General features: G+C 39.0%; 1 protein-coding gene across 2 annotated transcripts in view; it reads left to right on the top strand.

The window, feature by feature from the left end:
• Positions 1–26,105, top strand: part of LOC148064102 (guanine nucleotide exchange factor VAV3-like) — a 70,499-nt gene that overhangs the window by 19,787 nt on the left and 24,607 nt on the right. For both annotated transcript variants that reach the window (XM_087811989.1, XM_087811988.1), the window contains exons 9-20: positions 675–774; positions 871–966; positions 2,039–2,107; positions 2,197–2,283; positions 2,486–2,571; positions 2,737–2,869; positions 10,631–10,740; positions 16,024–16,125; positions 16,217–16,308; positions 18,326–18,348; positions 19,409–19,433; positions 23,844–23,974. In XM_087811989.1, coding sequence (XP_087668115.1) covers positions 675–774; positions 871–966; positions 2,039–2,107; positions 2,197–2,283; positions 2,486–2,571; positions 2,737–2,869; positions 10,631–10,740; positions 16,024–16,125; positions 16,217–16,308; positions 18,326–18,348; positions 19,409–19,433; positions 23,844–23,974 — 1,054 coding nt within the window. The remainder of the gene's footprint in view (positions 1–674; positions 775–870; positions 967–2,038; positions 2,108–2,196; positions 2,284–2,485; positions 2,572–2,736; positions 2,870–10,630; positions 10,741–16,023; positions 16,126–16,216; positions 16,309–18,325; positions 18,349–19,408; positions 19,434–23,843; positions 23,975–26,105) is intronic.

Here is a 26,105-nt window from a genome sequence, read left to right as displayed (position 1 = left end):
ATAAATAAAATCAGCAATGTTTATTGCTTCTAATGTTAAAATAAAACTGCAATATTTTTTTGTAATGAACCATCTTGGAAAAAAGGAAAGGTTCTCGTAAAATAAAATAGTAATTAACAATTAATTTTAACATGAAATGTTAACATTTCATCCTTTTTAATTTACAGCCTTTAAGCCAAATAAAATAAACGATCAAAATCCCTTTTATTGCTTGTAATGTAAAGACAAAACAGGAACTATTTTGTCATTATTTGTTATAATAATTAAAATAATTTAATAATTGAAATAAAGAAACACGTCTGAAAATAAAAGCACATGTTCAAACCATCTGTTTCTTATAAAATGAACCAATTAAATTGATTCTTATAATCTAATGTTAAAATAACACAAACATCTTTAAAGTCTGGTTGACGAAGAAAACCCACAATCCTTGGCGGCTGTTCGACGACAACTTCATTGTCGTATTATCTTTCAAAAGTTTTATAAAAAAGCCGAAGTAGAGATTTTGAGACTTTAAGATGAATTTTAATACTCAAAAGTCGACCGGTTTATACAATTAAATACTTTTTCATTTACATTTATTCATGTATACATTTTGACTTTCATTGACACAGTCCTCGGCGTCTACTTGACGATCTTAACTCATATCTTCATTTTCTCCCACTGATGCTCAGGCTTCTTATTTACGGGATCTACTGCAGTCGTGTGGAGATCGCCATCGCCGTGTTGGATCTTATTTGCAAAGAAAAGGAAGACGTTCGCCTCAAGTTGGCGGTGAGGAATGTGAAAAAAAAAACAATCTTTGAACCATGGAAATGTAAGGAATACAAACTTTGATTGAGCGAAATCTGACTTGAGCGAGTGTTCTAGGAGTGTTCCAAACGGGCCAACAACGGGAAGTTCACTCTACGGGACCTGCTTGTTGTACCGATGCAGCGAGTCCTCAAGTATCATCTTCTGCTTCAGGTGATTCTCCTTTCTTTCAGAGTTAAATTGAAGAGCTACAAGTCTTTATTTAGTACGAGTTAAATAATTCCACATGTCATATCATAAACGACCACTTGAGGTCAGTGTTGCACACATATTTACACCTCAAGTGAACGAAACATGCCAAAAGAAAACAACATATTTTAATACCAAACTATTTCATGTTTGGTGTAAAAACAGCACTTGAGATTTACCTGGTTTGTAAATCCACCACAAGAACTCTTTATTAGGATTGTTACAAATTTAAAATAACATTTAAATATATATTTAAAGTCTGGTTCACTCCAAAATAGACGTCCTCATCACAAAATACCCACAATCCTCGGTGAGTTATATCTGTAGCTAACCTTTTAGTTTTTTTTTTTTTGCTGGTTAATTTAAAATAATCTTCTCAAATAAAGACAAAATGTTGAGCCACAACATTATGACCAACCGCTTCTAACCATTTATTTCCATCTGTAATTCGGTTTAGTAATAATATTAATAGAAAAAAATGAGAAGAAAATCAAATTAAAGCTTAATAAAATACATTATGAATTAAATAACGGTTTATTATGATTTTTACGTGTTTATTTATCGACTTTGTTATCTGGTCTTAAAGCTTTAGAAACAAATGTGATCATCACTTCAACAGTTATACACATAAATAAAAAGAAAAACACAACACAATTCTCAATTATCCCTAATTTTATAGATTTCAGTCTTTGTTTTTTTTTCTCAGCAGTAAATTATGATTTAATATAGTTAAAAATCTGTCCGTGACGATAAAGAAAATGAGTTTAGAGTTGTTTTTAAAATGTCAGCCTCCTCAGGTGTCTCTAGCAGACCCTCAACTTCAAGATGAGGTCAAAGAAAGAGCAGATTTTCCCTAATTTTCAGTTGTTTAAAGGGGCAATTGGTGGGAAAGTGGGGCTTCGAGTTGTCTCAGGTAATGTTTTAATGAGGTCTGTGGTTTCAGGATGTCAAAAGTGAAGTCATTAAATTAGATTGACGACTTTTTTTTCGGTAATCGCTTATTCTTCCCCCTCCTAACCCCCCCCGACCCTGACAGGAGCTTGTCAAACACACTCACGACGCTGCCGACAAGAAGCATTTGAAGATCGCTCTGGATGCCATGAAAGTAAGAGCGGAGCAGCACGAGCAAGTTTTTGTCAAGTGAAATAATCCAACATTTTTTTTCAAAAAAAAACCTGGTGTTTCTGTGCTCAGGACCTGGCTCAGTTTGTCAATGAGGTGAAGAGAGATAACGAGACTCTCAGGGACATCGACCAGTACCAGAGGTCCATCGAAAACTTGGTAAACACAATTTGTTTTTTCCTCGCCAAAGTTTTTCCCCGAGAAACTGAAACAAATAACCTCATGAGGGAAGATTTTATATAAACATCTCACTTGATATTTCAGGGAAATACATAAAAAAATATTTGCTACAATAAAAATCCCTTGTGTTGCTCAAGGGCTTCTGCTGTTGTGTTTTTTTGTTTTTTTTTCTCCGGGTCAGAACCAGCCCCTCATCAGCTTCGGTCGGCCAAAAGGAGACGTCGAGGTCCGGATCGTGTCCAGCGTCGACAAGAGGAAACAAGACAGGTGCCTCAGCGTCACTGTCTCTCCGAATGAAAATTAGATCGAGGGGCAGGAAAACCACGAAAGTTCTCACCTTTAAAAAAAAAGTGTTAACACAACGGTTACGACACATCTCATATGCTTTTTGTTTTTTTTGTCTTCCCTCGCTTTTTGTTTCTCTCCACACAGACACATATTTCTGTTCGATTTGGCCGCGATCGTCTGCAAGCGACGAGGCTACAACTACGAGATGAAGGACGTGCTCGACCTGAACGTCTTCAAGGTCACCAACAACCCCACGTCTGACAAAGAAGGGAAAAAGGTCGAGTATATATTTCATATATGTGTACATGAAACAGTGTCATGTTGTTCAGAGGTCAGTAGGTGGCGCCATCACTTTAAAAAATTATGTTTCTTTAGAACAGTTGTTAAAAACAAAGGAAAATAGTGCAGAGACGCCATCTAGTGGACTCTGAAGATAATGACACTGTTTCATGAAGCTTCATTACTATATATAGGTACAAGTCATGATCTATGAAAGTGGTTTAATCAATTGATGGATGACGTATTGTAAATCTGAGACCATGGTTCTCAGTCAGCTTGAAGGATTTTCTTGGGTGAAGAAGAGATGGATCAGGGACACATCGTCAGACATAAAGACTTGGTCGGTTAATGGGAAAGAAATAGTTGAACTACGATCACAAAATAGTGACTAAAAGAAAAAAATCCAGAAGAAGTTTCCTTTGGAACTTGGCGTATTCAAGGTAGAATCACTTGAGAACATTTTGGTAATACTACTTAAAAAAAAGGCTGGTCTTCCTCTATACAGCTGCCCCCCCTGAGACCCAGCCGTAGACTAGTGTTGGGAAATGGATGGATTGAATTTGAAATCTTCAAATTAAAATATTTGTTTTTGGCTCCCCCCAGTGTTTAAACCCTGTAAATGCAATGTGAAATGTCGTCATGTATATTCGTCTTTCTGGGGTCCAGTTAATTTTCCTGGAAAATTTAAATATTAAAAGGCGAAAATTCCGACCAACTCATTTTAGTAGTCCTTTATCCTTTAATTGACTAGTGTTTTACTTTGGCCGAAGTCTTTTAAGTCTAACTAATCTGTTGATTTAAGTGTCTTCAATAGAAGTTGGACTCTATTGTATCATCAGTGTGTTTGTACAAAACTCTCTTTTCATTGAAATATTGACATTAGAAAATGATCTTAAGCCCCGCCCACTCGTTTTTTCTTTTCTGGAGATGAAATCTTGTCAACCATAACCACGCCCACTCTGCTGTGATTGGTTAAACATGGAGGTTTGTCAACACGTGTAATCAATCCTTGAAGTCTCCACTTCCAAGGGACTCGTTGTATAAACAAAGGGGGCGTGATTACAGCTGGTTTGAGGAGGAGTGAAGCCATTACAACGTCATAATGGACTCTCGTAACCTCTCGTTCGTCCAGATTTCAGAGCAACTTTATTAAGTAATAAGTGTAAAACATGGTCATGATGAGGAACTTACTGTATCTTGGAGAAGAAGATTCAACATTTGAAACGTGTGAGTCAGGAGAGTTGGATTTTAACATTATTTTTTCCAATTCCCGTCAATACTCTAACAATTATGGAAATGAATGCAACCCACCGCCGTGATGTGTTGTAGCAAGAAAGCCAGACGGAATGATACGTTGTTTTCATTGGTGTACCTTGAACGCAACCTTGACATGCTCTCGGCGTCCTCCTGCCGGTCATTAATATGAATGCAGACTTTGCTGACTCTAAATTCGGGCACATCCGCGTTTACCTCGGTCCGAGCATAAGCGATGTCCTGTACAGGGTGTTCCCGACCTGTCACCCGGTGTCTGTTGGGGTTGGTACACGGGACGGTGAAATGTCCGGGAAAAGCAGCAGACACCGGATGAATAATGAATGGAATTGTCTCATTTAATCTCAACTGCACTCACTCAAACGCCGAAAGGGCATCGCCGCGACATGAGCGCCTCTGATAGGTCACGGTCGTAATCGGGCGTACACGAGGTTTTCGTCGTCGAGTAATGAAAATGATCTAATCAAATGAAAGCTGTGAGTCAATTACTCGGTTTGGTTTAGTGGACGACGGAGCGACGGGAGGAAAGTGGAAGAGAAGAGAGACGAAGGTAGAAGCAACACGGAATGAGTAAAGAGTAGTGATGTGTTGGTGAAGCTTCATGAAGCAGTGTCATGTTGTTCAGAGGCCAGTAGGTGGCGCCATCACTTTAAAAATTATGTTTCATTAGAACATTTGTTCAAAACAAAGGGAAATAGTGCAGAGACGCCATCTAGTGGATAATGACACTGTTTCATGAAGCTTCATCAACACATCACTACCATCTAGTGGACTCTGAAGATAATGACACTGTTTCATGAAGCTTCATCAACACATCACTACCATTTAGTGGACTCTGAAGATAATGACACTGTTTCATGAAGCTTCATCAACACGTCACTACCATCTAGTGGACTCTGAAGATAATGACACTGTTTCATGAAGCTTCATCAACACGTCACTACCATCTAGTGGACTCCAAAGATAATGACACTGTTTCATGAAGCTTCATCAACACATCACTACCATCTAGTGGACTCTGAAGATAATGACACTGTTTCATGAAGCTTCATCAACACATCACTACCATCTAGTGGACTCTGAAGATAATGACACTGTTTCATGAAGCTTCATCAACACATCACTACCATCTAGTGGACTCTGAAGATAATGACACTGTTTCATGAAGCTTCATCAACACGTCACTACCATCTAGTGGACTCTGAAGATAATGACACTGTTTCATGAAGCTTCATTAACACATCACTACCATCTAGTGGACTCTGAAGATAATGACGATGTTTCATGAAGCTTCATCAACAGGTCACTACCATCTAGTGGACTCCAAAGATAATGACACTGTTTCATGAAGCTTCATCAACACATCACTACCATCTAGTGGACTCTGAAGATAATGACACTGTTTCATGAAGCTTCATCAACACATCACTACCATCTAGTGGACTCTGAAGATACTGACACTGTTTCATGAAGCTTCATCAACACATCACTACCATCTAGTGGACTCTGAAGATACTGACACTGTATCATGAAGCTTCATTAACACACTAGTAAAGAGGTAACAGTTAAAGGAAAGAAGGGAGGCGAAGAGTGCAGACAGGATTTCTGGTACCAAAACATGCTTTTATTTACCTTGTAAAGGGCGTTCAAGCCAAAAGATTAAAAGAAACAGAATCTAAAAAATAAATTGAAAGTTAAATAAAAGTAAATAATTAAAAAAATATATAAATAAAATCTGATTTAAAAAAACGAATATACATTTATTCAAAACAAGCTTTTAGTTTACTTCAATATTCTTTTGAGGAAAAAGAAATACTCACAAAATGGAAAACTGAACAAAAGAAAGAAAGCCTCAAACAAAAAAACATTTTTTTGTTAAAAATGAGTAATAAAAAGAAACAAAATTATTAGTTACGATCAGATGCGTTTTCACACAAACGTACTTTAACCTCATGAAACAAAAACAAACTTGTTCAGCCGGTATTCTTTTTCCTTGACTTTCCTTAATATTCCTCAGAAACAAATTTCACTTCATTCCTAGTGAAATGAACAACAATTAACAAAAAAAACAACAATATTTAGTTTAAGGAATTTTTTTTGTTGGCGATGATCGTAAATCCAACTTTTGTCTTTTGGCTTAACTCGCCCTCACAACAGTCACAGAAATGAACACAATCGGATGAAGTCAAAGAGGCTCATGGGACGGCAGAATGGTTGGCTTGTGGTTAAGAAGTTGCCGGTTCAATTCCAGCTCTGATTTGATGCTGTCTTTTCGGAAAGGATCTCCTCCCACAATTCCAGTCGCTTCTTCTCTTCCCAGTTTTTTTAACCATCAAACCCCACTTGGCCAGATCCGGAACCCCCTTCGGTTTGATTGAGTTGGATCCGTTCGTGACACTCTGATTTAGAAACCCACTTGGCTCGACTCCGTCACGGCGCACAGTCACTCACTCCCTCGGCGCAAGACGAGGGGGGACTTGTTGATGCCTCGTTGATCTATGCCCACAGATGGCGTCTTCCCTCTCCCGCCGCCGCCGCCGCCGCCGCCGCCGCCGCCGGCTAATGTGAGCCGCGGACGCTTGCCAAAAAACCAGTGCTGTGTCTCAAATCGCATACTAGCGTACTAAAAGTTAGTATTTTTAGTACGTTAGTGTGTCTCAATTCTTAGTATGCGAAATTTAGTGCGCCATGCATACTAAATTGGCGTACTAACACGCCCACAAAACTAGCATGGTTCGATGGACACTAACCATACTAAACAGCCGCCATTTTAGTGACGTTTTAAACGGAAGTTACGTCATATATAAATGCATATATATGCATATACTTAAATGTGTATTTTCAGCAGCAGTAGGAGGATAAACACGTCTTCGCTGCTGATACCAGCTTAAATATCTCGCGATTATTTAGATTCTCATATTTTTTCTTTATTTCTTTTTCCAAAGTTGCAAAACGTGCTGCCAGCAGGTGTCGGCGATAGCGTTCAAACAGCTGCTTGAAACATCGTTAAATAGAAGTAGAAGAAGAAGCTGTCATGTGATTTCCGGTTAGTGTGTAGCTTCAGGGTTTGATTTGAGACATACTATCTGCGGAGAATTTGCGTACTAGTTAGTATGCATACTAAACTGATGCATACTAACTTCTAGCATACTAAGATTAGTATGCGATTTGAGACACAGCACAGGGCTTGTTTATTCTAGTTGGTCGTGGCGTTTATGTTTATTTGATAATATAGTCGCGGTGAATTTATCTTAGAATAAGAAGTGACGGAGAGAGGAAATAAAAAAAGACTTGTTAAAAGAAAGAGAGGAAGTACAAATATTAACAGACAGTAAGTGTATGACAGAGATGCTAATAGCAGGTGATAAATGTGCAGCGTCCTCCTCCCGCTGCCTGAAGCCATAGATCATTTTCTGCTAAATGAAACTTCAGAGCGTGAATGTGCTTCGGCGAGCGTCCATGAATGATTTAACACTTCGGCGATCTCGCCGGACTTTCAGCCTCAATGGTCGACGGCGTCTCTAATACGGTTGTTAAAACGGTGGCACAATGAGCCGGAAGAAACCTCCAGGTTTTTTCGACTCGAACCAGGTTCTCGCCTTCGGGGCGAACCTGAGCGAGAATTGAGGAGTTAATTAGTGACAAATGAATGAAAAAAAAAAAAAGCTGCTGGATTCGTTATTCTGATTCGCGCTCGGACCGGTTCTTGGGTTTTTTTTCTTTAGCAATCGTTGCCGAGGAGTTGGAGATGAAAAGTGGTTCCGTTGCAGTTTCATCACCGCTCCAGTCCCTTTTGGGCTGAACTCCAGTTAAACTCTCACTTGTGCCGCTCACTCAGGAAAACAATAATAGTGTGCCAGCGCCGCCGCGTTAAGACGAGAGCAATTAACTCTCCTTCTTTTTATCCACTCTGACGGTTGAGTCCAGAGATGGAACCATCAAAAGAAGAAGACGCTTAATTTGCTGCTAAGTTTGATTATGTCAGACCATTATAGAAAGGTTCATTTTAATGATATATGTATATTTTTGTTGTTTGTTTATGATCTACAAAACAATATAGGTGGATAAATGTAAAATTCTGATTAATCCAATTTAACTTGTATGCAGATGATACCATTGTCTATTCTTGTGCTTCCTCTCTTGGTTTTCTTTAATTTTTGTGTCTTCTCTGGGGCAAGGTGACCCAAAGGCCCCAAAACAAATGTATTTGTGGTATCCCTCCTGGTCAAGGTGACCCGAAAACAAATGTCTTAGTGGCATCCCTTATGTTGTCAAGGTGACCCAAAACCCAGAAAACAAATGAGTTGGCGGAATCCCTTGCAATATCTCTGGGTCAAGGTGACCCGAAGGCCCGACAACAAATTTGTTATGGTATCCTTTGCTTTATCTCTGTGTCAAGGTGAGCCGGAGGCCCCAAAACAAATGTATTTGTGGTATCCCTCCTGGTCAAGGTGACCTGAAAACAAATGTCTTAGTGGCATCCCTTATGTTGTCAAGGTGACCCAAAACCCAGAAAACAAATGAGTTGGTGGAATCCCTTGCAATATCTCTGGGTCAAGGTGACCCGAAGGCCCGACAACAAATTTGTTATGGTATCCCTTGCTTTATCTCTGTGTCAAGGTGACCCGGAGGCCCCAAAACAAATGCATTTGTGGTATCCCTCCTGGTCAAGGTGACCCGAAAACAAATGTCTTAGTGGCATCCCTTATGTTGTCTCTGTGTCAAGGTGACCCAAAACCCAGAAAACAAATGAGTTGGTGGAATCCCTTGCAATATCTCTGGGTCAAGGTGACCCGAAGGCCCGACAACAAATTCGTTATGGTATCCCTTGCTTTATCTCTGTGTCAAGGTGACCCGGAGGCCACAAAACAAATGCATTTGTGGTATCCCTCCTGGTCAAGGTGACCCGAAAACAAATGTCTTAGTGGCATCCCTTATGTTGTCTCTGTGTCAAGGTGACCCAAAACCCAGAAAACAAATGAGTTGGTGGAATCCCTTGCAATATCTCTGGGTCAAGGTGACCCGAAGGCCCGACAACAAATTCGTTATGGTATCCCTTGCTTTATCTCTGTGTCAAGGTGACCCGGAGGCCCCAAAACAAATGCATTTGTGGTATCCGTCCTGGTCAAGGTGACCCGAAAACAAATGTCTTAGTGGCATCCCTTATGTTGTCTCTGTGTCAAGGTGACCCAAAACCCAGAAAACAAATGAGTTGGTGGAATCCCTTGCAATATCTCTGGGTCAAGGTGACCCGAAGGCCCGACAACAAATTCGTTATGGTATCCCTTGCTTTATCTCTGTGTCAAGGTGACCCGGAGGCCCCAAAACAAATGCATTTGTGGTATCCCTCCTGGTCAAGGTGACACGAAAACAAATGTCTTAGTGGCATCCCTTATGTTGTCTCTGTGTCAAGGTGACCCAAAACCCAGAAAACAAATGAGTTGGTGGAATCCCTTGCAATATCTCAGGGTCAAGGTGACCCGAAGGCCCGACAACAAATTTGTTATGGTATCCCTTGCTTTATCTCCGTGTCAATGTGACCCGGAGGCCCAAAAACAAATGCATTTGTGGTATCCCTCCTGGTCAAGGTGACCCGAAAACAAATGTCTTAGTGGCATCCCTTATGTTGTCTCTGTGTCAAGGTGACCCAAAACCCAGAAAACAAATGAGTTGGTGGAATCCCTTGCAATATCTCTGGGTCAAGGTGACCCGAAGGCCCGACAACAAATTCGTTATGGTATCCCTTGCTTTATCTCTGTGTCAAGGTGACCCGGAGGCCCGGAAAAAAAAAGTTTTTGTAAGTAAGTAAGTAAGTAAGTAATATTTATTTATATAGCGCTTTTCGAGACCAGGGTCACAAAGCGCTTAAACAATCAAAACAATACTCAAAAAAGTACATACTTTAAAGATCAAGATAATACTGATAATAATTTGTGGTATCCCTTTTGTTATCTCTTGGTAATGCATACATTTTCATGCTTCTTTTATGGTTTATATTTGAATAGAGTGTGTATAAAACAAACATTTTTTATAATTAAAAATATTCATGGCATTTGTTTGTTTTTGTGTTGCAAATAAACTTATGGCCGCTAGAGGGCAGCAGTCATTACGCCCCCGCAGTTACAGGAAGAATCAGAGATCAGTGGGGATGACTGAGGACGAGAGAATACAGTGGACCCCAGCCGCTTTTAAAGCCGATGTTTTGGACATATTTGGGTTTCAAATCAAATGATTGTGACCCCTTAAATTGTTCGTTAAATGTGAGTGTGTTTGTGTGCGTCATTTGTGTGTCTCTGTAACCGGACCAGTGACCTATTCACGATCGGAACCCAAAAAATGAATGAATATAAAATTTTCTAACATCACTTATTAACCGTTTTATTTCATGTCACCTATTAATGACTTTCCCCCTCAACACATCTCAAGTGCTATCTTTGGAATTATAGATAAAAAAGCTTGACCGCTGTCCTCCGTGTGACCTTCACAGTGGTGCTACGGCTTCTACGTGACGCACCATCAGGGCCACACCGGCTTCGAGCTCTTCCTCAAGACCCGGGAGCTGAAGAAGAAGTGGCTGGACCACTTCGAAGTGGCCATGTGAGTACGAGAGACCGTTGAAGAAGAAAAAAAAAAAGGGGGATGGGGATGGTTGTGTAGATCGCACTCGCTGGTAACACACTCGTGGGTGTTGTTTGTTTGTCTCTGTTTGCATGCGTGTTATTCCAAGGCCGGGGGAAGGTGTTGACTCTCTCTCTCTCTCTCTCTCTCTCTCTCTCTCGAGCGCTGTTTGATCAGGTCTGCGCCATAATCAAGTACACAACGCGATAACACACACACAGATACACACCCACACATTAAACGGTTGTGCGACGCTACAAAGACGTCGCTCGACATCAACGGCTCTTCACCGATCGCACACGTCTACGGCGTTACCGTGTGACAATGGCAGCAGAGATGCAGCGTGTCCTTCACTCTGATGAAAATGTTGACTGAGAGATTTTCTTTTGTCATCCACACAATACCATGTATACATCGTGAGGTTTATTATTCGTCCCACGTACTACGCCACGGTTGAACTCGTGTCAAACTCAAATAAAGTGACTCGTGCATAATCGTAGATCAGAGGATGGATTTTTATAGGTGATTCCTCATATTTTTTGGGGGAATAAAGGCGAAAGAAAACCTCTCGCAAAAACTCACACATATGATACTTCTGGAAAATATATGAAATACAAACCTGTCGGATACACACTTTTCTCATACACAAGAAAACCTCACACGCACCAACATTTTCCCTCGTAAAGTGAAAACCTACGGAAACCCTAAAAACCCCATTGACAAAAGTGAAAACCTCACAAATCGCTAGGTCCAAAAAAAAAATGCATACGCAAAAGTGAAAACCTCACATATGGACAGGTTCAGAAACTGTTGATGTACAAACATGAAAACCTTATACATTGACATTTCGAAAAGTGAAAACCTCACATGTCTACAGGTCCAGAAACCATGCATATGCAAATGTAAAAACCTCACACAACGATAGGTAAAAAAAAACCTGCATATGGAAATTTTAAACCCTCACAAACCAACAGGTAGAAAAGGTAAAAACATGAAAACCTCATACATCAACAGGTCCAAAAACTGTACTCTGGATGTACAAACATGGACACCTCACACATGTTGAAAAATAACATGCATATGGAAATGTGAAAACCTCACACATTGAAAGGTCCAACATCTGTGGATGTACAAACATGAAAACCTCACACAACGACAGGAAAAAAAAACAACATGAAATGCAAATGTGAAAACTTCACACATTGACAGGTTGAAAAAAACGTACATATGCAAATGTAAAAACCTCACAAATCGCTAGGTCCAAAAAAAAATGCATACGCAAAAGTGAAAACCTCACATATGGACAGGTTCAGAAACTGTTGATGTACAAACATGAAAACCTTATACATTGACATTTCGAAAAGTGAAAACCTCACATGTCTACAGGTCCAGAAACCATGCATATGCAAATGTGAAAACCTCACACAACGCGACAGGTAAAAAAAAACCTGCATATGGTAATGTAAAAACCTCACAAATTGACAGGCTCAGAAAGCATGCATATGGAAATTTTAAAACCTCACAAACCAACAGGTAGAAAAGGTAAAAACATGAAAGCCATCGACAGGTCCAAAAACTGTACTGTGAATGTAAAAACATGGACACCTCACACATAAACCCGTTGAAAAATAACATGCATATGGAAATGTGAAAACCTCACACATTGAAAGGTCCAAAATCTGTGGATGTACAAACATGAAAACCTCACACAACGACAGGTAAAAAAAAAACATGAAACGCAAATGTGAAAACCTCACACATTGACAGGTTGAAAAAAAATTACATATGGAAATGTAAAAACCTCACAAATCGCTAGGTCCAAAAAAAAAATGCATACGTAAAAGTGAAAACCTCACATATGGACAGGTTCAGAAACTGTTGATGTACAAACATGAAAACCTTATACATTGACATTTCGCAAAAGTGAAAACCTCACATGTCTACAGGTCCAGAAACCATGCATATGCAAATGTAAAAACCTCACACAACGACAGGTAAAAAAAAACCTGCATATGGAAATTTGAAAACCTCACAAACCAACAGGTAGAAAAGGTAAAAACATGAAAGCCATCGACAGGTCCAAAAACTGTACTGTGGATGTACAAACATGGACACCTCACACATGTTGAAAAATAACATGCATATGGAAATGTGAAAACCTCACACATTGAAAGGTCCAAAATCTGTGGATGTACAAAAATGAAAACCTCACACAACGACAGGTAAAAAAAAACCATGAAATGCAAATGTGAAAACCTCACACATTGACAGGTTGAAAAAAACTTACATATGGAAATGTAAAAACCTCACAAATCGCTAGGTCCAAAAAAAAAATGCATACGCAAAAGTGAAAACCTCACATATGGACAGGTTCAGAAACTGTTGATGTACAAACATGAAAACCTTATACATTGACATTTCGCAAAAGTGAAAACCTCACATGTCTACAGGTCCAGAAACCATGCATATGCAAATGTAAAAAACCTCACACAACGACAGGTAAAAAAAAACCTGCATATGGAAATTTGAAAACCTCACAAACCAACAGGTAGAAAAGGTAAAAACATGAAAACCTCATACATCAACAGGTCCAAAAACTGTACTGTGGATGTACAAACATGGACACCTCACACATGTTGAAAAATTACATGCATATGGAAATGTGAAAACCTCACACATTGAAAGGTCCAAAATCTGTGGATGTACAAACATTAAAACCTCACACAACGACAGGTAAAAAAAAAACATGAAATGCAAATGTGAAAACCTCACACATTGACAGGTTGAAAAAAACTAACATATGGAAATGTAAAAACCTCACAAATCGCTAGGTCCAAAAAAAAAATGCATACGCAAAAGTGAAAACCTCACATATGGACAGGTTCAGAAACTGTTGATGTACAAACATGAAAACCTTATACATTGACATTGCGAAAAGTGAAAACCTCACATGTCTACAGGTTCAGAAACCATGCATATGCAAATGTAAAAACCTCACACAACGACAGGTAAAAAAAAACCTGCATATGGTAATGTAAAAACCTCACAAATTGACAGGCTCAGAAAGCATGCATATGGAAATTTTAAAACCTCACAAACCAACAAGTAGAAAAGGTAAAAACATGAAAACCTCATACATCAACAGGTCCAAACACTGTACTGTGGATGTACAAACATGGACACCTCACACATGTTGAAAAATAACATGCATATGGAAATGTGAAAACCTCACACATTGAAAGGTCCAACATCTGTGGATGTACAAACATGAAAACCTCACACAACGACAGGTAAAAAAAACCATGAAATGCAAATGTGAAAACTTCACACATTGACAGGTTAAAAAAAACTTACATATGGAAATGTAAAAACCTCACAAATCGCTAGGTCCAAAAAAAAAAATGCATACGCAAAAGTGAAAACCTCACATATGGACAGGTTCAGAAACTGTGGATGTACAAACATGAAAACCTTATACATTGACATTTCGAAAAGTGAAAACCTCACATGTCTACAGGTCCAGAAACCATGCATATGCAAATGTAAAAACCTCACACAACGACAGGTACAAAAAAAACCCTGCATATGGTAATGTAAAAACCTCACAAATTGACAGGCTCAGAAATCATGCATATGGAAATTTTAAAACCTCACAAACCAACAGGTAGAAAAGGTAAAAACATGAAAACCTCATACATCAACAGGTCCAAAAACTGTACTGTGGATGTACAAACATGGACACCTCACACATAAACCCGTTGATAAATAACATGCATATGGAAATGTGAAAACCTCACACATTGAAAGGTCCAAAATCTGTGGATGTACAAACATGAAAACCTCACACAACGACAGGTAAAAAAAAACATGAAATGCAAATGTGAAAACCTCACACATTGATAGGTTGAAAAAACCTTACATATGGAAATGTAAAAACCTGACAAATTGACAGGTCCAAAAAAAAAATGCATACGCAAAAGTGAAAACCTCACATATGGACAGGTTCAGAAACTGTTGATGTACAAACATGAAAACCTTATACATTGACATTTCGAAAAGTGAAAACCTCCCATGTCTACAGGTCCAGAAACTGTTGATGTACAAACATGAAAACCTTATACATCGACATTTCGAAAAGGGAAAACCTCCCATGTCTACAGGTCCAGAAACCATGCATATGCAAATGTAAAAACCTCACACAACGACAGGTACAAAAAAAACCTGCATATGGTAATGTAAAAACCTCACAAATTGACAGGCTCAGAAATCATGCATATGGAAATTTTAAAACCTCACAAACCAACAGGTAGAAAAAGTAAAAACATGAAAACCTCATACATCGACATGTCCAAAAACTGTACTGTGGATGTACAAACATGGACACCTCACACATAAACAGGTTGAAAAACAACATGCATATGGAAATGAGAAAACCTCACATATTGAAAGGTCCAAAATCTGTGGATGTACAAACATGAAAACCTCACACAACGACAGGTAAAAAAAACAACATGAAATGCAAATGTGAAAACCTCACACATTGACAGGTTGAAAAAGACTTACACATGGAAATGTAAAAACCTCACAAATTGACAGGTCCAAAAACTGTGGATGTGCAAACATGAAAACCTCACACATTGACAGGTCCACAAATCTTTCCCATGTAAACTTGAGAAAAGCTTTTGCTTACACCTCTAATGCAAGTTGATCATTTGTATAATTCAGGGACAATCATATCACATTAAAAAACCTCTCACATCACACATATGAACATTTCTACATACTTCAGTGACAATCATCGCATAAATGAAAACCTCTCACACAAAAACCCTAAAAAAAAACCTGCTGCCTCTCATTTATGACAACCTCTCACGCATAATTGAAAAACCTCTATTTAGATCAAACGTATAAAATAGTATTTTATAAATGGTATGTAGATACATTTTGTCTATAGCGTATTTCTACAGCACTTTACAGTTTTTAAATAGTTTTTATTGACACGTGCGGTGTTGACGGCTCAGTGACGACCCCTGCAGGCTGGATCTAGAAAGCATGAATTGTTCAAGCAGACGAGCCGCTGATTGAAGCGACTCTCAGGGACTCTCAGTAGCTCTCGGGCAGAACATGTTCATCTTTGAAAGTAATGAGTATCGACTCTTATTCTGGCTCGTGCGAAGAGAGGATTGAGGAGAATCACTGGAACATTTTTCCATCTGTTGTGGTTTTATATGTATTTCTTAAATCTGTTCTTTTTTATCTCAGATCAAATATCCGACCAGAAAAAGCCAACCATAACTTTCACATGTTCAAAATGAACACGTTTGAGAAGATCTCGTCGTGTAGCTTCTGCCACCTGCTGTTGAAGTGAGTCCACATGGATGCAGGACCAGATCTTCTTGTTCTTGATAGTATCTCTGCGATGTATGTTCTCCTACTACGTATTGTTTGTTCTCAGGGGCATCTTGAACCAGGGCTACCTCTGCCTGAAATGTGGACTTGTCGCCCATAAAGAGTGTCTAGATCGTCTTGGAGTTTGCGGAAGAACAGGTAACACAACATTTACTGAATTTGGATTCCAATTTTTTTATTTTTTTATTTGCAAAACTCTCAAACTGCTCTGGAGTACACCAAGAGTATCTGTTTGTCAACACTAGGCCAAAAGCTGATGATCTTCCAACTTCTTTTTCAAACGTCCTTGATCAAAATTTCTATTGATATTTCGTTTTTTGTGGGTTTTCTTGTGGTTGCACTAAGCTACTTAAATATATATATTTTAGTATTCTCTGCCTGTGTTGCGTGGGTTTACTCCGGGCACTCCGGTTTCCTCCCACAGTCCAAAAACATACAGAGGTTGATTGAGAACTTGACCGTAGCTGCCTTATAGAGTTGACTGCATCCTCTTGTCCTCAGTCATCTCCGAGATATCATTGTTCGTATAGCAGTGATGACTGCTGCCATCTAGAAGCCAAAAGTTCAACTGCAACACAAAAATGAACAAACGCTGTGAAAACAACAAAAGTAATCATTTTATTTAAGTCGATTTAATAACTATTGCGATATTCAGCAGCACTATATAGTTTATTTGTATTATAATTTTTTAAATGAAAACCTACATTGAAATATTCCACCGTGGTCTTTTTTCGTTTACAATTAAACTTCTGGCCTCTAGATGGCAACAGTCATTATGTTCTCTGCAGCTAAATGTATATTGAAATCCCACAAGATCTAGGCAATGACTGAGGACGAGAGGATACAGTGGACTCCAGCAGCATCTAAAGCTGATGTTTGGACATATTTTGGTTTAAAAACAAATAAAAGCAGTTATGACTGAGGACGAGAGGATACAGTGACTCCAGCAGCTTTTAAAGCTGATGTTTGGAAATATTTTGGTTTGAAAACAAATAAAAACAGTTATGACTGAGGACGAGAGGATACAGTGACTCCAGCAGCATCCAAAGCTGATGTTTAGACATATTTTGGTTTGAAAACAAATGAAAGCAGTTACAACTGAGGACGAGAGGATACAGTGACTCCAGCAGCTTTTAAAGCTGATGTTTGGAAATATTTTGGTTTGAAAACAAATAAAAACAGTTATGACTGAGGTCGAGAGGATACAGTGACTCCAGCAGCATCCAAAGCTGATGTTTAGACATATTTTGGTTTGAAAACAAATGAAAGCAGTTACAACTGAGGACGAGAGGATACTGTCAACTCCAGCAGCTTTTAAAGCTGATGTTTGGACATATTTTGGTTTGAAAACAAATGAAAGCAGTTACAACTGAGGACGAGAGGATACTGTCAACTCCAGCAGCTTTTAAAGCTGATGTTTGGACATATTTTGGTTTGAAAACAAAGCAGTTACGACTTCATCATGTGGTCGTAGGTGAGAGTTTGTTTGGTTGTGTGTCTTTTGTGTGCCCTGGCGTCCTGTCCAGGGTGTCCCCCGCCTCTCGCAGAATCTGTGATAGAGTCCAGCGACCCCGCGACCCCCATAAGTAATTTAGCGGTAAAGAAAATGAACGAATGAATGAATATTCTTTGTAACTTAACCATATGAAAAAAATGGATTCCATAGCTTTGGATCACATAAAAATGTAGACGTTGAATGGAATTATTTAATATAAGTGTAAAACCCTTTTTAATAGATAACTAACAACAAAGTATTCTGAATATTTAATAATAAAGAAGTGTCATTGAGGTCAAATAGATACAAACACATCAGTGTATTTAATGGGCAACAACCATTTTTTAAATCCATTTCCAGGTCGACACATCTTTGTAGATTTTTTTCCAGGTTAATAGTTTCTATGAAATCTCCATCAATGGACCCACAAAGTGATATATTTACTTTTTTTTTTAAATCAGCTATTTTTACAAGCCTCATGTTTGTAAATCTCAGGTGTGTCGGAACCTCCGGGCAAGGTCGGCCGGAGCTGTCTCAGCAGAAGTTGTGATTGTCTTTGTGTATTCTGAGGAGGAGTCTGACAGTTGAGGCTGAGTGTCAAGAGTCACCGAACACTAATATTCTATTCTTCTCACCTTTCTTTGTCTCCGCCGACTGCAGATTCTGCCAAACAAAGACTCAAAGTAAGACTTCCTTCTCACAAACACCACCACGTTAATCGGTGAAGTAGAAATCATGCATGTGAAGTCCAGACAAATGAGTAGAAATATAATGTGGTCTAGTGAAGCTTCATGAAGCAGTGTCATTATCTTCAGAGTCCACTAGATGGTAGTGATGTGTTGATGAAGCTTCATGAAACAGTGTCATTATCTTCAGAGTCCACTAGATGGTAGTGATGTGTTGATGAAGCTTCATGAAACAGTGTCAGTATCTTCAGAATCCACTAGATGGTAGTGATGTGTTGATGAAACTTCGTGAAACAGTGCCATTATCTTCAGACTCCACTAGATGGTAGTGGTGTTGATGAAGCTTCATGAAACAGTGTCATTATCTTCAAAGTCCACTAGATGGTGGTGATGAGTTGTTGAAGCTTCATGAAACAGTGTCATTATCTTCAGAGTCCACTAGATGGTAGTGATGTGTTGATGAAGCTTCATGAAACAGTGTCATTATCTTCAGAGTCCACTAGATGGTAGTGATGTGTTGATGAAGCTTCATGAAACAGTGTCATTATCTTCAGAGTCCACTAGATGGTAGTGATGGCGATTTAACCAATCGGCGAATTGCAGAACTTGCGACTTTTTAAAAAGCTGTAACTTGTTTAAAATTTTAGCAACATAACTTTTAGTCTAAAACATTCCTTGAAAGTGTCATCAATGACCACTAGATGGCACTATTTTCCTTTGTTTTGAACAACTGTTCTAATGAAACATCATTTTTAAACTGATGGCGCCACCTACTGACCTCTGAACAACATGACACTGTTTCATGAAGCTTCATCAACACATCACTACCAAGAAGATCTCTGTAGAGATCGTGAGAAGAACTAAGCTGACTAATACTCACAGGTGGTCGTAATGTTAAGGGTATCACTATAGATCCAGACTTTTATAAAATCACAGGCTCTTACTTTTAAAAAAAGAACGATCAAGTTTCTTTTATTATCTACAGAATGAATATGATTTTTCTGGTTTTCTGTGAAAACTTTGACTCAGAAAACCTATGTTTATGTTTTCTTCACAGGAAAGTACAGCTCCGACCAGTCCAGGTCAGTACATATTGCTAATGATCCAATCATCTTCATTTTCTGACTTTAAAAACAATCCAGACCATCAATTTGAGTGTTTTATCGAAATTATTTTTCCTGTTTTTGAGTTATTTTGCTCACAGACAAAACCTCCTTGGCAGAGGTGACTTTTGCAAATGGTGTCAATGGGTCAACATGACTCACTTTCATAATCCATAACTCTTGACGAAGTCGTACCTTTCTTCTGGAGTCCACTGCATCCTCTTGTCCTCAGTCATCTCCGAGATATCATTGTACCTATAGCAGCGATGACTGCTGCCATCTAGCAGCGGAAAATTTAACTGCAACACAAAAATGAACAAACGCTGTGAAAATTTGCAAAAAATCCCAAATCTCAAAGCAGATTTTATTTAACTTTGAAACCATAACTATTTCGACATCGATGTTCTGTATCCATTTTTTTTAAATGACAACCAACACGCAAATATTCACATTGTGGTCTTTTTGACTCCAGCAGCTTTAAAAGCTGATGTTTGGACATATTTTGGTTTGAAAACAAATGAAAGCAGTTACAACTGAGGACGAGAGGATACAGTGACTCCAGCAGCATTTAAAGCTTATGTTTGGACATATTTTGTTTTGAAAACAAAGAAAGCAGTTACGACTGAGGACGAGAGGATACGGTGAGTCCAGCAGCTTTTAAAGCTGCTGTTTGGACATATTTTGGTTTGAAAACAAATGAAAGCAGTTACGACTGAGGACGAGAGGATACAGTGACTCCAGCAGCTTTTAAAGCTGATGTTTGGACATATTTTGGTTTGAAAACAAAGAAAGCAGTTACGACTGAGGACGAGAGGATACAGTGAGTCCAGCAGATTTTAAAGCTGATGTTTGGACATATTTTGGTTTGAAAACAAATGAAAGCAGTTACAACTGAGGACGAGAGGATACAGTGACTCCAGCAGCATTTAAAGCTGATGTTTGGACATATTTTGTTTTGAAAACAAAGAAAGCAGTTACGACTGAGGACGAGAGGATACAGTGAGTCCAGCAGATTTTAAAGCTGATGTTTGGACGTATTTTGGTTTGAAAACAAATGAAAACAGTTCAGACTGAGGACGAGATGATACAGTGAGACCAGCAGCTTTGAAAGCTGATGTTTGGACATATTTTGGTTTGAAAACAAATGAAAGCAGTTACGACTGAGGACAAGAGGATACAGTGAGTCCAGCAGCTTTAAAAGCTGATGTTTGGACATATTTTGGTTTGAAAACAAATGAAAGCAGTTACGACTGAGGACGAGAGGATGCAGTGAGTCCAGCAGCTTTTAAAGCTGATGTTTGGACATAATTTGGTTTGAAAACAAATGAAAACAGTTACGACTTCGTCAAGAGTCATGTGGTCTGTAAATACTACAACACCAGAGTCAAGTACTGAACAATACTACACATATATACTCGATACTACAGTATCACAACACCAACCCCTGCCTCATGTGGGGTCTCGGGAGAGTGAGTGGTAACGTCCTCCTCGTTGGCAGCCGTGTTCAGTCTCCGTGATGCTCGTGGCTGAGAAAAAAGATTCAGGAAAATCTAAAAAAGATGAATTCGCCGCCGAAGCAAAATCGCCGCCTTTCCCGGGCGTCCGTCAGACGCTCCCGATCACAAGTGCTTCCCTCGCAGGCATGAACCCATCAGAGTAGAAGAAGTTGTGATTGACTCCGGCGAGAGTCCGTCTTAAGGCGTCCGACCCGAACGTCGTCGTCACTTTTATCAACGACCTACTGATTAGCGACCGTTTCGGGTCCCGGGGGACATTCGTGGCCCTTGATCCAGAAGGACATCGTGTTATTTAGCAGGAGTTTTTCACGGGGAAAAAAAGAAGAAAGGTTGAAAATAACTGTGTGATTATCACACCTATCTATCATGACCAGTGTTGACCTTTAAATGTTCTGTCTGTGTGGATCAGGCTTTATTCCTTTTTCTTACTTCCCATCTTTGAAAAACTCCGGGGAGAAGATGAAAAGATGTTTTTGTGTTTAAAAACAATAATAGTGGAGGCGACTGTTACCTGTATCGACCCATAGTATTTAAAAAAAAACTCTTATATTTTTAAATAAAAATAATTAAAATAGTTGGAAAAAGAAAATAAACACATTTATTTAAAAATACTAGAACTAAACTGTCCGTGACATACTTTACTCTTGTGTTATCTCGGGGTCAAGTGGACCAGAAGGCCTGAAAACAAATGTGTTTGTAGTATCCCTTGTGTTACTGCAGGGCCAAGGTGACCCTGACATCCAGAGACAACACAAGGGATACCACAGACATGTTTCTTTTCAGGCCTTCGGGTCACCTTGACCCCAAGATAACACAAGGGATACCACAAACACATTTGTTTTCAGACCTTCGGATAACCTTGACCCCGAGCTAACACAAGGTATACCACAAACACGTTTGTTTTCAGACCTTCGGGTCACCTTGTCCCTGAGATAACACAAGGGATACCACAAACACGTTTGTTTTCAGACCTTCGGGTCACCTTGTCCCTGAGATAACACAAGGGATACCCCAAACACATTTGTTTTCAGACCTTCGGATAACCTTAACCCCGAGCTAACACAAGGTATACCACAAACACGTTTGTTTTCAGACCTTCAGGTCACCTTGACCCTGAGATAACACAAGGGATACCACAAACACGTTTTTTTAGGCCTTCGGGTCACCTCGAATCATTATAAATAAATAAATAAACGTGTACATATATATATATATATATATATATATATATATATATATATATAATTTAATCAATAAAACATTAAATAAATGTGTGACTAAAATGAACAGGGTCAAGGTAACACTGGAGGCCTGAAAATAAATGTGTTTCTGATATCCCTTGTGATATCTCAGGGTCAAGATGACTCGCAGTCCTGAAAACAAATGTGTTTCTGGTATCCCTTGTGTTCACTCAGGGTCAAGATGACATGGAGGCCCGAAAACAAAAGTGTTTGTGGGTATCCCTTGTGTTATCTCTGGGTCAAGGTCACCTGTAGTCCTTACAAAAAACGTGTTTCTGGTATCCCTTGTGTTATCTCAGGGTCAAGGTGACCCGCAGGTCCGAAAACAAAAATGTCACCTTGACCGAGATAACACAAGGTATAAAACAAAAACATTTGTTTTCATGCTTTCGGGTCACCTTGACCCAGAGATAAAACGAGGGTTAATAAAAATAAAAACAACCACCTCGAATAATTATAAATAAATAAATAAACGTGTACATATATATATATATATATAAATATATATATATATATATATATATATATATATATATATATATATAATTAAATCAAAAAAACATTAAATAAATGTGTGACTAAAATGAACAGGGTCAAGGTAACACTGGAGGCCTGAGAATAAATGTGTTTCTGATATCCCTTGTGATATCTCAGGGTCAAGATGACTCGCAGTCCTGAAAACAAACGTGTTTCTGGTATCCCTTGTGTTCACTCAGGGTCAAGATGACATGGAGGCCCGAAAACAAAAGTGTTTGTGGGTATCCCTTGTGTTATCTCTGGGTCAAGGTCACCTGTAGTCCTTACAAAAAACGTGTTTCTGGTATCCCTTGCGTTATCTCAGGTTCCAGGTGCCCCGCAGGTCCGAAAACAAAAGTGTCACCTTGACCGAGATAACACAAGGTATAAAACAAAAACATTTGTTTTCATGCTTTCGGGTCACCTTGACCCAGAGATAAAATGAGGGTTAATAAAAATAAAAACAACCACCTCGAATCATTATAAATAAATAAATAAACGTGTACATATATATATATATATATATATATATATATATATATATATATATATATATATATATATATATATAATTAAATCAATAAAACATTAAATAAATGTGTGACTAAAATGAACAGGGTCAAGGTAACACTGGAGGCCTGAGAATAAATGTGTTTCTGATATCCCTTGTGATATCTCAGGGTCAAGATGACTCGCAGTCCTGAAAACAAATGTGTTTCTGGTATCCCTTGTGTTCACTCAGGGTCAAGATGACATGGAGGCCCGAAAACAAAAGTGTTTGTGGGTATCCCTTGTGTTATCTCTGGGTCAAGGTCACCTGTAGTCCTTACAAAAAACGTGTTTCTGGTATCCCTTGTGTTATCTCAGGGTCAAGGTGACCCGTAGGTCCGAAAACAAAAATGTCACCTTGACCGAGATAACACAAGGTATAAAACAAAAACATTTGCTTTCATGCTTTCGGGTCACCTTGACCCAGAGATAAAACGAGGGTTAATAAAAATAAAAACAACCAATTTAAAATACATTTATCTACTTTTTCAGCGAGTAAAATCGTAACATAAAGAGCAAAATGAAAAATGTGGATCAGGAGTGAAAGGCGTTTGTGTGTGTGGCAGGTCTACCGAGGATGATTGCCATCCGGGACTACAGCGGCGCCCCCTGTCCCCAGTGCGGCCCCCCGTTAAGCATTCACACTGGGGATGTCATTGAACTGATGTTCGCCGACCTGCGCAGCTCCTGGTGGCAGGTGCGTGTCACTCCTTTTTTTTCTTTCTTTTTTTTTGTCGCAACATCTGTGAGTCTCCGAGAAGATAACAAGTCACGGCTCACTGGCTTGACTCGTACACGCAATGTCTTCGCAATGTCACGAGTTTGAGTCCTCGCTGCTTGTCAGCTTCTCTTTTTTTTCTTTTTTTTTTTAAAGCGCCAAAGCAGGACGAGCTTTAAAGGGCCAGTCGCCCCAATTCATCATCGGGGCTCGTTTGTTCTTGTCGTGGTCTTGACGGGTAGGTCTATAAATCGACGATGAGGTCAGTCTTTCTTCAAAATCTGAGGGAATCACGGTGTTTATCTGATGATCTCAGCAATTAGCGGCGGCGGGTGATTAATTGAGGGCCACGGCGAGACAATAAAAAGCGCAGACACGTCGCCCTCTGGAGAGTCTTAATGGTGGTGCGCAACCTTTTGTTCGGGCACATTTAGCATCGTCTCCGCGGAGAGGTTCATTGGTTAATGCTGGTTGACCTTATCTATTTTTGAAGGCTTCGTAATTTATTTGGGCTGTACCTGCATCTTCCTGCGCTCGTCCCATCGCTCTTCATTAAAAGCCTCAGTCAGGGGCCCCCGAGAAGGGTCTTGTTTTTCCTGTGTTCTGACAGAGGGCGACGTGAGGAGCCGGACATTTATGAAGCCGAACATGAGGTGAAAACCTCTCCTGCGCGCAGGAGAAAAACTAAAATGTGAATTAATTCATTAAAATATATATTTGTAGATATATGACGATGGGGTTCTTTTCACATATTTAGTCAGTCAAGTTTTTCAAACTGCATGAGAGGTTTTCCCATGTTTGCTTTAAAAAAGTTTTTTTTCTCTTAGGTCTTCTTTGAGAGGTTTTCTTTTCTTGGATATAAATTCAAGATTTTCATCTGGGTCAGTACATGAGAGTTTCGGTATTGGTTGTCGGGTTTTTGAGAGGTTCGTCAAGTGTGTGAGGTTTTAGTCTATGGTATAGGTCTCTTCAGGAGAGGTTTTCACAACAGTATGTCTAGGTTCTGAGTCTTACAATCTCTTAAAAATACAACCTACAGATAATTTGTAGACAAATTATAACACATGACAGTTTACTCATAGGTAGACAAGTCAAAAATTGTTTTTGAGTGTGAGAGGTTTTCCATAACAGTATGTTGTAGATTTGTAGATATATGACGATGGGGTTCTTTTCACATATTTTTGAGAAGATTTGTCATTTTTTATATGTGCGTGAGAGGTTTTCCCATGTGTGCTTTAAAAAAGTTTTTTTTCTATTAGGTCTTCTTTGAGAGGTTTTCTTTTCTTGGGATACAAATTCAAGATTTTCATCTGGGTCAGTACATGAGAGTTTCGGTATTGGTTGTCGGGTTTTTGAGAGGTTCGTCAAGTGTGTGAGGTTTTAGTCTATGGTATAGGTCTCTTCAGGAGAGGTTTTCATAACAGTATGTTGTAGATTTGTAGATATATGACGATGGGGTTCTTTTCACATATTTTTGAGAAGATTTGTCATTTTTTATATGTGCATGAGAGGTTTTCCCATTTGTGCTTTAAAAACGTTTTTTTCAATAATGTCTTCTTTGAGAGGTTTTCTTTTCTTGGGATATAAATTCAAGATTTTCATCTGGGTCAGTACATGAGAGTTTCGGTATTGGTTGTCGGGTTTTTGAGAGGTTCGTCAAGTGTGTGAGGTTTTAGTCTATGGTATAGGTCTCTTCAGGAGAGGTTTTCATAACAGTATGTTGTAGATTTGTAGATATATGACGATGGGGTTCTTTTCACATATTTTTGAGAAGATTTGTCATTTTTTATATGTGCATGAGAGGTTTTCCCATGTGTGCTTTAAAAAAGTTTTTTTTCTATAAGGTCTTCTTTGAGAGGTTTTCTTTTCTTGGGATGCAAATTCAAGGTTTTCATCTGGGTCAGTACATGATAGCGTCGGCATTGGTTGTCGGGTGTTTGAGAGGTTCGTCAAGTGTGTGAGGTTTTAGTCTATGGTATAGGTCTCTTCAGGAGAGGTTTTCACAACAGTAACAGTAGGTTCTGAGTCTTACAATCTCTTAAAAATACAACCTACAAATACGTTGTAGACAAATTATAATGCATGACAATTTATTCATAGGTAGACAAGT

This window comes from Callionymus lyra, chromosome 16 (genome assembly GCF_982586985.1).
Source record: "Callionymus lyra chromosome 16, fCalLyr1.hap1.1, whole genome shotgun sequence".
Classification (NCBI taxonomy): Eukaryota; Metazoa; Chordata; class Actinopteri; order Syngnathiformes; family Callionymidae; genus Callionymus; species Callionymus lyra.
Note: the sequence above shows the minus strand (reverse complement) of the source record. Positions and strands in the feature narration are given on the sequence as shown.